This window comes from Mirounga angustirostris, unplaced genomic scaffold (assembly GCF_029215605.1).
Source record: "Mirounga angustirostris isolate CCGP_5_RB_7025 unplaced genomic scaffold, mMirAng1.0.hap1 SCAF_3, whole genome shotgun sequence".
NCBI lineage: Eukaryota > Metazoa > Chordata > Mammalia > Carnivora > Phocidae > Mirounga > Mirounga angustirostris.
The window spans coordinates 51,968,184-51,981,203 of record NW_026991711.1 but is presented as its reverse complement, the minus strand read 5'-3'; the positions used below and the strand labels follow the sequence as shown (position 1 = coordinate 51,981,203).

General features: G+C 38.3%; 1 protein-coding gene across 10 annotated transcripts in view; it reads left to right on the top strand.

Annotated features, from left to right (window-relative positions):
- The window catches only part of VWA8 (von Willebrand factor A domain containing 8), a 344,595-nt gene that overhangs the window by 47,418 nt on the left and 284,157 nt on the right, over positions 1-13,020 (top strand). For all 10 annotated transcript variants that reach the window (XR_010409990.1, XM_064586049.1, XM_064586051.1 and 7 more), the window contains 3 exons: positions 7,664-7,831; positions 12,151-12,315; positions 12,417-12,466. Coding sequence is in view for 9 of the 10 variants with exons in the window: in XM_064586049.1 (XP_064442119.1) it covers positions 7,664-7,831; positions 12,151-12,315; positions 12,417-12,466 (383 nt within the window). In the remaining variant the exon portion in view is untranslated. The remainder of the gene's footprint in view (positions 1-7,663; positions 7,832-12,150; positions 12,316-12,416; positions 12,467-13,020) is intronic.

The window sequence follows — 13,020 nt, the reverse complement described above, 5'->3', positions numbered from 1 at the left end:
GAAACAAAACCATAGTAAAAAAGTATAGTATAAAAAGTAAATGCTAAAGGGCATTGGGAAGAATATAAAAATTACTTTTATCTTCCCCTTCAAGATCGACAGTGTAAATATTTCCTATATTATTTTCTATTCTGCCTATATGCATATCTAATCATGTACAATAATTTTTGCAAAAACTGTGTACCATGTATATAAAATTTTATAGTCTGCTTTTTTAAAAACCTGATATTTTATCAGGAGCATCTTCCTATGACACTAGATATTCCTCAAAAATATAATTTTTAGTGTCCATGCAATATTGTATCAAGTAGATGTGCTATTATTTATTTAACATTCCCATTTTATCCACATGCCCATGTTGTTGGTAATTTAGGTTCTTTCTAAGTTTTCACTATTATAGATAAGGCTTTGATGAATATCACTGTACTTATATCTTATAATCTCTGAGTATTTTGTACACTTGAATGCTAGAAGTATAATTATTCATCAAAAGGTCTAGACATTTTCAAAAATAATTCAAGAATAATATATATCGTCAAATTGCTTTTCGGAAAGGGTGTTCTAACTCACACTTTCATCAGTGCCCTATGCCTGATTGCCTCATTGATTCTTGACAGCACTGGCTATTTCTTTGTATGTACTTTGCCAAAGGAATAGGTTTTAATTTGCATTAAAAAATTACTAAGCAGGCTGAATCTTTTTAATATGTTCATTGGCTATTGCTCCTATAAGATGTCAATGAATTGAGTGGATAAGGAAAAGGAGAAGGGTACTGATGAAGTAAGTTATAGCCTGTTAAGAAATGCTGAAATTTATACTATGCTTGTATATGTAAATATTTGCCAAAACTTACCCACTTGTTCATGTAAAGGTAATTTAAGTATTTTTTATACAGTTACCTTGCTAAGCGGATTACAGATTAAGCTTTTAAAAAAGAATTGGTTAAAGAAGAGAAATAAGAAAATTTATATGATTGGTATTTTGACACCCATGGAGACCTAAGGAGACTAAAAGATATTTTGCTACCATATTACCTTTCATTTGCCTCAGAAGATAAAATAACCTGAAAAAAATCTAAATCATTGTTATTCTAACCTTTTAAAATTCTATTAATGTACTTTCCCCCCCTTACCTTACTTGTTGACATTCTCTTTATTAATTCTGTTTTATTGCCATGTGACTCCAAAGAGCTGGAGTGGAAGACTTTAAATCAATAGAAAATTGCTTGCAGTACTCAAGTATGAGCCAATATAAATTAACTAAGCCACAAATAAATTACATTTCAGCTTTAATGTCTTACTGAGAGGAGACACTGAAGATGATTTGGGGAGTAGAAAGCCAGGATGGGGAAGTTCAAATTATTTTCTTTAGCTTTTCACATTAGAATATTATTCATTTGTTTGACACAGTACTGTGCAATTTCATAATTGTGATACACATATTTAATGTTAAGCATAAAAATGCACTTTAAACAATTACATAGTATTTTAATGTCTTCTGTTTGGGATTATTCCCTTTTTTTTTAGATTTTATTTATTTATTTGAGAGAGAGAGAAAGAGTGTACACAAGCAGGGAGGAAAGGGCAGAGGGAGGGAGGCAGAGGAAGAGGGAGAAGCAGACTCCCTGCTGAGCAGGGAACCTGAGACCTGGCTGGTTCCCAGGACTCTGAGATGATGACCTGAGCCAATGACACTTTATCCACTGAGCCACCCAGGAGCCCCTGTTTGGGATTATTCTTGATTCTCTCTTATTAATAGAAAAAAATAAGGATTAACCTGTTTTTAATGCACTGCTTAAATATTATAGGGCATCAAAAGCAACTCCTAATAAATTGAATAACAGTGCTATTGATCAGAAAATAAGATTTCTATTTTGTCAAAATGAATTTTACTTATTTTACCAAATAGGGAAAAACATTTACTTGTAAACTTAATCCTATTTGTGGATGCTGAAGCTACTTTCCACATGTAACCACTGTTAAAATTACAAAGCTGTATTTCAGAAGTCCATTGATAAATTAAGTATTTGGAATTCGGAAAGCATCACCTGTAGAAAAAAGGCTGTTGAGAGTGGCTGAATTCTGTTACTTGCACCACACCCTTTACAGTTTATATTGTTATAATACGTTCTAATTGTCACTTGGACAGTTGGAGAAGGTCTCTCTGTTTATTCTGGCCCCTGTGTTAGTCAGAACTCAGGCCTTGGCTCCTTACCATGTTGCCATCTTGCTCAGGCCAACTCTTGTGTACTCATAAAATGTTAACTGTTTGACAGATTCACATAATTCATTTGAAAATATAACACTATAGGTTAACTATACTGGAATTTAAAATAAATTTAAAAATCAAGGCATAAGAACAACTTTTATTGAGACCTCTGTTGTGCTAGGTGCTTTATGTGATTGTATCTAATCCTCAAAACACCTTAGGAGGGAGATGACTTCTCCATCTTATAGGTAAAGTAACTGAGTCTTAGAAGGCCATGGTCATACAACTGATAAATAGGAGAGGTGGAATTTGAACCAGGATCTGTCCAATTCCAAAGTTTAGGTTCTTTGTATCATAATGCTGTTTCCCTGAAAGAGCGATGATGGATGATGATGATGATGATGATGATGGTGGTTGTGGCCACCATGACTACAGGATGATAGTATTGATAATGTAATAGCTAATCATTTTGTAAAGGTTTATTATGAGCCAGAGGTTATCTTGGGTAATCTTCACCATAATCTGGGAGATAAGCACTGTAAATAGTGTGGCTTTAGAAAGAAGTGGAAGCTCAGAGAGGTGAAGTGACTAGCCTCAATTACCCATAGCAGGTAAGTGGCAGAGCAGTGAAAAGTTAGTCTGATCCTATTCTGATATTTTAAAATAAAGAACTTAAAATTTAATTTTTTTGCATTTTTCTTTGGCATCCTCAGTACTGTTATACTATAGCCATTCTGAGTCTTTTGAAGCTATTTGGAATCTATATTCATTAAATCATGGTTATAGCAACAATAATTTCTATTTTAATAGGTATGATAGCTTTAAATTTCATTTCCAGTACTGCTTTCTTTTCATGAATAGTGACACTGTACAATACCCCTTGGGGATATTCTCATTTAATAAATGAGGACACAGACCTCTAGATTAATTGTTTGCCTAAGGTCTTTTATCAAATCAGAAGCAAATCTAGAACAGGGGCTTAGACAGTTTTTGATTTTTAGGTCATGCAGCCTCCTTTATCTTGAAACCCTTCATGCCTTCGTGTTGGGTTGTTAAAACTGATATAGTTGGGGCACCTGGGTAGCTCAGTTGGTTAAGCGGCTGCCTTCGGCTCAGGTTATGATTCTGGGGTCCTGGGATCGAGCCACATGTCTGGCTCCCTGCTCAGCGGAGAGCCTGCTTCTCCCTCTCCCTCTGCCTGCCACTCTGCCTACTTGTGCTCTCTATCTCTCTGTCAAATAAATAAATAAAATCTTTAAAAAAAAAAACCAAACTGATATGGTTTGTCCAGAAGGATCTTGCTGCATTTTTTTCTGATTTCTGTTTGAGAAAATGAGGTCTCTGGAAGTTCTATAGCTTGAAGGGCAGGAAAGGATCCTTATGGTTGATGTAATTTCTACTTTGAGTAATGATCACAAGTATTCACTCCACATAAAATATGTATACATTGTTCCCTTCTTTAAGATTTCAAGAGAAAAAGTATACCACCATTACTTTATTTAAAAGTCTGTATAAAAAATTTTTTAACTATGTAGCCTAAATCATTCATGCTGACAGTTAAACTTGTTCTGTTCTCTTCTCATAACAGGTGTGGGCATAGATAACTATCATCCTTCATATAAAAATTCTCCTAAACTTACATAACAGCATCTTTTAACTGAGTGGTTACATTTTTATTCCATAAACACTAAAAGCCTTCTGTGAGCCAGTTTTGCACTGGGACGACATAAAAGGCAGGGTTCTCACCCCTTGAGGACCTGAGAATCTTGCTGGGGAGATGAAACAGGCATATGGGAGAACTAGGAGAACTTGAGCATTGTAGCTCCACACTTACGGGCTGAGCAAACAGAGGGCAAAGGGGGCATCAATGCAGGCAGGGTAGGATGTTTGGGTCTGAGACTTATCGCATGGTACAATATGTTGTTGATATATTTGAGTACTTAATGGATTTGCTATGTAGTTTTTGGGTTTTTTTTAAAGATTTTATTTATTCATTCGAGACACAGAGATAGAGAGAGAGAGAGCACAAGCAGGTGGAGAGGCAGAGGGAGAAGCAGGCTCCCCGCTGAGCCAGGAGCCAGACGTGGGGCTTGATCCCAGGACCCCGGGATCATGACCTGAGCCAAAGGCAGATGCTTAACCATCTTAGCCACCCAGGCGCCCCTATGTAGTTGTTTTTAACATTCTTCTTTACAAAGGTGATGAGATTGCATTAATAAAGTTTGACAGTACTGATTAAAGTATTTTCATACTTTGTACTTTCATACTTTTATAGACTATTTTTAGGAACAATCAGGAAGCAAGATGATGCTGAATTAATAACTAGTAGTATTTCTGTAAATTCAGCGATTCAGATTTTGTTACTAAAAAGTGTCTTCTTAAGGTTTTCTCCTTTTAGCCAGTATTCTTGCCTGCCTTTAAAATTTTTAATTTACATGTATGTACTGGGTCTGTAACTCTGTATCCAAAGGGCAAGTCAGGAAGAAAGTTAAAAATCTTGGGTGATCCTTTGCATGATTTTATTTTTCATTATTTTTTTCTAAAAAATATACCACTCTTATAAATTTATATTCCTCTTATTATATTCTTAACTTTGGATCCATTTGCACTATAAAGCATCCACTGTCATTGCCACTCAAATGGTGTATAAATAAATAATTAATAAGAAAAAAGCTTAGGGGGATTAAAAAAAATAATATTCTTAATCATGTTGAGGTAAATTGCATAATCATAGATCTCATTACTGAAATAGACTTTTCAGATGGCATGATTCAGTCTCTAAGTTCCAGGAGGTAAAATATGATGATCTGGAGCACAACTGAGAAGGAGAGATACGGAGATATGGTGCCTGTTCCAATTGACTCTTTCAGTAAAATGAACAGGGATGAAGGAAGGCTCCTGTTGAGATGGTGGTGGTGAGGTTGAAAGGGTGATGGGTGCATGGACTATTTAGAGGTTACACTTGCATTGTTTGAGGAATTAAAAGGACTGAATTCTGGGGGCAGGAGAATCAATGAGACTTTAATTGAAATCGCCATCAGGAAGAGGGCCTGGTTTGGAAAGAAGTCATTTAATTCAGCATGTTGAGTTTGAACACCTCTATGAAAATGTTAAAAAGGTATTTGGAAATGGGAGAATGGAGATCAGGAGGAGGGTCAGGGTCACATAGTATGTTTCTCAAGAAAGATGAGATAAAGTGAAAAAAATGTTATCTATTGTTATTGTTGCTGTTTACTTAATGTAGCACATAACATAGCACCTGCCATATAATGGCTACTCCATGAACCAAGTGAGGATTTATGGGAGTAGGTTAGAGCTTTGCCAATGAAACAACAAGTGAGAGAAGAGGAGGGGAAAGGTTAAGGGGAGAACCTTAGGAATTGCTTGCTCTTGCTTTTTTTTTCTTTTTTTTTTTAAGAGGACAAGAGTCAGAGGAAGGGCTGGGGAAAGTCAGAGGGAAAACCTACTTGGTAAATATCTAAGATAGAAGATGAAGCACAAGAGAGGATCAAGGGAAGAGGGTGGAGGGAAAGGAGAACATGAAGATCAAGAAAATACCTGGTATTTGGCTCTGATTTTTGGTGCTTGCAAGTGAGCAGTTTCAGTTAAATAAGGGTGATGGAGGCTTATTAGAGGCAGTGTGTATGGGACTATTCCTCATGGGGCTTGAAGATAAGAGAGGATGTTAAGAGGTATCAGGAGACTATAGGTTTTCCTAAAGTACAGACATGTTTGTAGAAGAGAAGGAAGTTGAAAGTGCAATTAAGAGGTGGTATAGTTGATGGAAGATTTTGGAAGAGGTTGGAGGGGTTGCCACTAAGCTCAAGACAGAAAGGGCTGGCCTTGGAGGGACAGGAAGAGTGATTGTCAAATACAGAAATCAGAGTAGGGAAGACACAGAGGGGTTGTGTGAAGGAATGAAGAAAAATCATGGAATCGCAATTCCATCACTTTAATTATCATGGTAAAGTATTGGACAAGGTCATAGAAAGAGATGAAAAAGACTGGAAGCTTGTCTTGGCAATAACTTTTATAAGAAATGAAGAAAGTATTTTCTAAATAGTAGTTACAAGGGGCGCCTGGATGGCTCAGATGGTTAAGCGTCTGCCTTCGGCTCAGGTCATGATCCCAGGGTCCTGGGATTGAGCCCTACATCAGACTCCTGGCTCAGTGGGGAGCCTGCTTCTCCCTCTCCCTCTGCCTCTCCCCCTGCTCATGCTCTCTCTCTCTCTCTCTCTCTCTGTATCTCAGTGTCTCAAATGAATAAATAAAATCTTAAAAAAAAAAAATAGTAGTGACGATTCAGCTGAAGTTGACCAGCGCAAATTTGTAGTGGCTTCTCCTCACGTTTTATCACAGATTTGTAATAGAGCTAATGGGAGGAGCAAATGTCCCATCTCTAGAGCATTGTCTTCCCCAGCCCATCCCATCACTCATGAATTAAGTACTTTTTATAGCAAGGTTCTTAAACAAGGTTCTTAAAAGAAGCAGCATATTTACTTGGGGTTTAGTAATCAGGTAAGAAATGGCATAGTCCTAGTAAAGGTAGAGCTATATCATTATTTTTGATAGCTATATAGTAGTCCATCATACTGATTTATTATGGTATATTTTGCCAATCATCTAGACTGGCATTTGGGGGTTTTGGGGTTTTTTTGGTAATTATAAATCCTTTCATGTATCACTGTACATTTTCCTGACTATTCCCTTAAGGTAAATTCCTTGAGATAGAATTACTGGATTAATGAACATAGCCATTTAAATTTTTAAAAATAACTTGCCAGGGGCGCCTGGGTGGCTCAGATGGTTATGCGTCTGCCTTCGGCTCAGGTCATGATCCCGGGGTCCTGGGATCGAGCCCCGCATCAGGCTCCCGGCTTGGCGGAGAGCCTGCTTCTCCCTTTCCCTCTACTGTTTCCCCTGCTTTTGCTCTCTCACTCTCTCTGTCAAATAAATAAATCTTTAAAAAAATATACCTTGCCAAATTATTCTCCATAAGGTTGTCATTTTGCACATAGACCAACCATGAATGAAAATGCGTTTCCTCTTAACCTTACCAACACTAGGTATTATCATTCTTTTTTAATCTTTGCCAATTTAAAGTTCTAAAAATATCTTGTTTTACCGTGCAACTCTTTGTTAACCAGTGAAATGGAAAATATTTTATTATGCTCATTTGCATTTCATAGTGATATTATTTATTTTCTTAATCTGAAAAATTCTTTTTATATTAAGCATATTTATTTGGTCTTTGTTATGTATGTTGCAAGCATTCTCTTTCTAAATAGGCACACAACAAATTCTAATGCCTAATAAAACTAGACTGTGAAGTTACTAATCATCAGCGGTTGCATTACGCATTGACCTCTTCTTCACCTGCTTGCGTTACAAGCAAAATTAGGCCATGCTCTGGCATCTTCCATAGTCTCATATTGCTTTTGTTTCTTGGAAATAGTGTGCGGTCCGTGCAGCCACAGAAGGCAGAACCCTCATTTTGGAAGGCTTGGAAAAGGTGGAGAGGAATGTTCTGCCCGTTTTGAACAACTTGCTGGAAAACAGGGAAATGCAGCTTGAGGATGGACGCTTCCTAATGTCTTCAGAGCGTTATGACAAACTTCTCCAAGTAAGAAAAGAAAAATCCAGCTCCTTTGTCTTGGCTCCTGAGCTGTGGGTGGTGCTACTTTTGGTGAGACATGATTGTATGGGAATGAGGACAGCGTTCAGGTGGCTCGTATCTGCAGATTGCTGCACTTCAGTCATGAGCTTGCAGTTTTACAAATTCTTCAGTTTGCAGATCCTGTTAGAAGACCTCTCGGATTTTTCCTTTTTTTTTTTCTTGCCAATGTAAGAACTATTTGTTTCTCTTTTTTTCCCTCCTTTTAATTCTCTCTTCTCTTTCTCCCTCCTTTCCTATCTTCCTTCTCTATCTCCCAACAACCATGTACTGAAAGTCTAATGGCTTCTAGACGGTGCAGGGAAAACAAAGCTGAACAGAGTGTAGTTCTTGGCCTTCAGAAGCTCAAAATCCAGTAGATATTGACAGAAATGAATAAGATATTTAAAAGATACCCAGATGGCCCAAGCTGCCTGGATCTGATGCCTGAGTTGTTTAAAGAGCCTCCTAAAAATCCCTGAATCCATTCTGGCTACCCAGCAGCTGTCTATGATCACTTTAAAACATGGGGTGGAGTAGATCAGACCTCTGTTCTAAACCCAAAGGCCTTCCAGTGGAAAATAGGTCTTGTCTATCTGGCCTCTTCCTGTCTCTTTGGCCTTATCGCCTGCTGTCCTTTTTTATTCCGCTCCAGCTGATAGTATTCTCTTTACTATACCTTAAACCCACTGGGTGGGCGTTCTCTTAGTGCTTTGCAAGTCCCTTTGCTCTTCCAGAATGGTTTTCTCCCAGATACCTGCCAGGCTTCCATACTCCTTCAAGTCTTTGCTCCAATGTTATGTTTTCACCCTCCTATTTGACATTGCAGTGTCCCCTCTGCCCTCATGCTCCCTGACTCTGCTCTGTTTTCTCCTTAGTCTTCTAACATCCTACAGGAATTATTTCCTTGCTCTGTTTTTAGTTTATTGGCTGCCTCCCTCTTCTAGATTCCAACTTTCACTAGGGCAGGGATTTTTGTCGCCAGTGGTATCTCAAGGTCTTAGAGCAGTGCCTGGCACTTGGTGGCTGCTTGGTAACTATTTGTTGAATGAATGAATCAGTGCAATAAAATCTTTAAATGCTGTGATGCAAGTTGATAGAAAGAGGACCACAATAAGGAGTGTGGGGCCCTTCAGAGGCTTTGGGGAAGGGGTTCATGTAATGTCACAAAAGGACGAGAAGACAGCCCTTGCTCATTCAGCGCCGTCTGTGCTACACTGGAGCTGTCCGGCTAACCCAGAGTTCCGGGGATTGATGGCTCTGCCTCGGCATTGTAGGATTCAGAGTCTCTCTGACGCTTGTGTGGCAGAGATACATGTATGCTAATTTTACTGCCCCAAGTTGGTTACAAATTGCTCAAGAGCAGAGTCTGTGTCTTACCTTTCTTAGTGATACAGCTGATGCAATCCCAGGACACACTAGGCACTAAATAATAGATGTTGACACCAGAGGGTCTGATTGAACTGATGCTGCATGGCTGGCAGGACCAGAAATAGCTCTTTCTGATTCCTGCTGTGTGAGTCTGTTTTCTCAGAAACCTGTCTTGCTACCCTTTTAGCAGTCTGTTTCTTTACTGTTTATAGGAGTCTCTAGATGGTGTTTTCACTGTGAGGTATAGTCTTGTTTTGGCTCTATCTGAAGATGACATCATACTAATGTAATTAGAAGAAGATAATTGAGGATTTAATCAGTAAGAAAAGTTAAATTCATTCATTTGTATTGTTAGAGTTAATTTACTGAGATGAAAGACATGTCTATTATTCATTTATTTAAACTTATTTTAAATTTTAATTAATATTTTATAAATAATATGAATTTAAATAAATATAAGAATAGTAATTTATAGTTATTATTTTTAAAGTAGGTCAATGTTATGCAGAACATTTTCTCCTTAGATACTTTTTTGATTACAAAAGAACTATTATTGGCTCCTATATAGTTATTTAGTTATTTGCTATTTTTAGTAAATGATTTGGAAGAGAATACTCAGATATGGGATATATATATATTTTTAAGTATAGTAGTTACTTCACAACAAGAAGTTTGATATATTCTTTATTTGTGTTAGAATTTTATGCAAAGTTATTGATCCATATTACTTTGGATAAGAATTTGAGATATGGGGTCAAGAGGGTTTTAGTATACAAGGAGTGTTTGTTATTGAGAAGGACGTACTACATTGTTTTTTTCCCAATGTAAGTATCAGTATACATGCTTTATTTTCTTTGATAAATGTCATTTCTATATTCATAGCATCTGTCTCATAAGACCCTCAGAGAATATAGGCAAGATCCCTTCACAAAGCACCACTACTTTAAGACAATTTCTATGATAAAAGGATTTCAACACCATAATTTAAGTCCCACTTTTTCTAGCGAGATTCAATATGCTAAATTTGAATACCTCAAAGTTTTAATGGTTTCATAGAGGTGATTTTAGTAGAATGTTGTTATTAGGGAAACAGATACAATCAGTTTGTATAAATTTTATTTATATCCTGATGAGCATTTTTTGGTAAGTGGAAAAGAAAAATATTCAGCTCTCTGAAGATTTTGCTGTTGGTGTCTCAGGCAGGGCTAGATCCTGACTCTTGTTTTCCATGGTGACATAGCATCACTGTTAGTTCTGTTAATGAAAGTGGGGTCGGGGCACCTGGCTGGCTCAGACGGTTAAGCGTCTGCCTTCGGCTCAGGTCATGATCCCAGGGTCCTGGGATCGAGCCCCACGTCGGGCTCCTGGCTCAGCGGGCTGTCTGCTTCTCCCTCTCCCTCTGCCTGTCCCCCTGCTCATGCTCTCTCTCTGTATCTTAAAAAAAAAAAAAAAAAAAAAAAGACAGTAGAGTCATAATTTTGGTTATGCTTAAAATAATTGTTCATTATGTTTTTAAATGATTTCAGACAATCAACAGACATTTGTCCTATTATATTTAAGAAATAAGTCCTCTCGGGAGCTTGGATTCAGCATGAGGTGGTAATGAACAGAAGTCACTGCACACATGTTTAATGATAACAGCTTGCATAGGATACAGTGGAGGGGTACAAAACTGGTTCCAATGGAGGGAGGGATTAGAAAGTGATGATGTTGTTAGTGCTAGGCTTGAAATGATATCTGTGCGTATGCTGTGCAAAGTGGAAAGGGTGTTTCAGGCAAGTGGAGCAGCGTTGGTGAAGCAGCAGGACGTGTCTGGAGGGCCACAGTTGTGAGATGGGGCTGGAGCACAGGGTCAGGGAAGGCGGGCTGAGGGGTGGGAGTGCAGTGCTTGCTGAGCCTGGGAGAATGGGACATGAATCAAGCCAGGTAGGTCCTTGAATGTCACGTGAAGAGCTTCTACACTGTTCTGTGGGTCGCATCCCCTGAAGATGTGCTGAAAGCTGAGGACATGCACGTTCACAGGAGCTTTGTAAGCTATACGTCTGAGGACAGTGAAGAGCCATTGATAGGGTCAGGCAAAGAGAGAAGGAATGACAGCTAACAGGTGCCTACTGTGGACCAGTTGCTTTCACACACACTGTCATGTTTAGTTTTCCTAATTGGCACAGGAATGTTGGTGATACTGGCCCCATTTTATCGATGACAAAGCCGAGGGTCAGAGGGTATAATAACATGCTCTTGGTCACTTCATTAGAGTTTACGCCCAGTGCTGGAGCCAGGGTTTATAACGCCAAGCCCTGTACTGTTTGGCAGTCTCAACTCCACCAGGTGCTAGTTGCAGGACCATGGGCAAGTTATATAATTCCTTTGAACATAAGTTTGTTCATTCCTAAAAAGGAAATAAATGTTTATTTGCATTCTGGTAAAAGTTAAATGAGCAAAATTCATCGAAAGTACTTACCATGTAGCGAGTTTTCAATACATGTTAGTTGTTACTATTAATACACCTTGGCAGAAATAGACTCATAAACATAAATGTCAATTTGAGGTCCATGGGCAGTCTCTGCTCTACCTCTAGGACTACCTTTTTACGTTCCCTGGTCTGAATCAGTATATTTTCCTTACCGTCCTCACTCAGTTTCTCTGAGTTAATGACTACAGCTTAGAGATCTGACCCACATTGCCTTTGTTCCTTGATGTGTTAGCTGCTTCTCCGTTCAACACCAGTCCTCATGTTGGGAGCCTTCCCCGGCGCCCTGATCCTGATTTCACTTTGCTTCCTTCCTTGACAGTTTGGTTTTGAGGTGGTTCTCAAATACAATTTACTCAGCAATCAGGGCCTAAATTTCTTAGCCTGGCAGCTCTTGCTGTTGTAATCTGCATCATTTATGCTCTAAGTTTTGATCTCTTTCTTTCAGGCTCATACCAGAACAGAGTTGGATGCTTGGAAGATTGTTAGGGTTAGTGAAAACTTCCGAGTCATTGCGTTGGGCTTGCCAGTGCCTAAGTACTCTGGGAATCCATTAGACCCCCCTCTCCGTTCTCGATTTCAGGCCAGAGATATTTATTATCTACCCTTTAAGGTAAGTATGAACAAGGATAATTTATTTTTAAACAGTTTTTCTACTTATATTTGGTTACTATAAAAACGTTACTATGATTTGATATGTTTCTGTTATTTTAGGACCAACTTAAACTGTTATATTCAGCTGGAGCCAGTGTTCCTGCTGAGAAGTAAGTATTTCAGCTACATATACACACATACACAGACACACACACACACACACACACGGAGACATTTATATAAATATTTGGACACTTAACATTGAATTTGTTTATTTGTTTTGCCCATTGATTGATTGATTAATTCGTCCATTCAACAACTATTCTTTGAAGAATTTTTCAGTAGCTTTGGTAAATGCTGATGATAAACTTAATAAGACATGATCCTTGGAGGCAAGAAACTCAAGATCTGGTAGAGTTTAAAGATATGGGAGTACATTAGTTTAATATTGTATAGTAAGGGTCATAATTTTATTTATTTTATTTTTATTTTTTTATTTTTTTTTAAGATTTTATTTATTTATTCATGAGAGATAGAGAGAGAGAGAGAGAGGCAGAGGCAGAGGGAGAAGCAGGCTCCCTGCGGAGCAGGGAGCCCGATGCGGGACTCGATCCCAGGACCCTGGGATCATGACCTGAGCTGAAGGCAGACGCTTAACCGACTGAGCCACCCGGGTGTCCCAGGGTCGTAATTTTAAAAAGGCATCAGCATTTGAGGTGGGTCC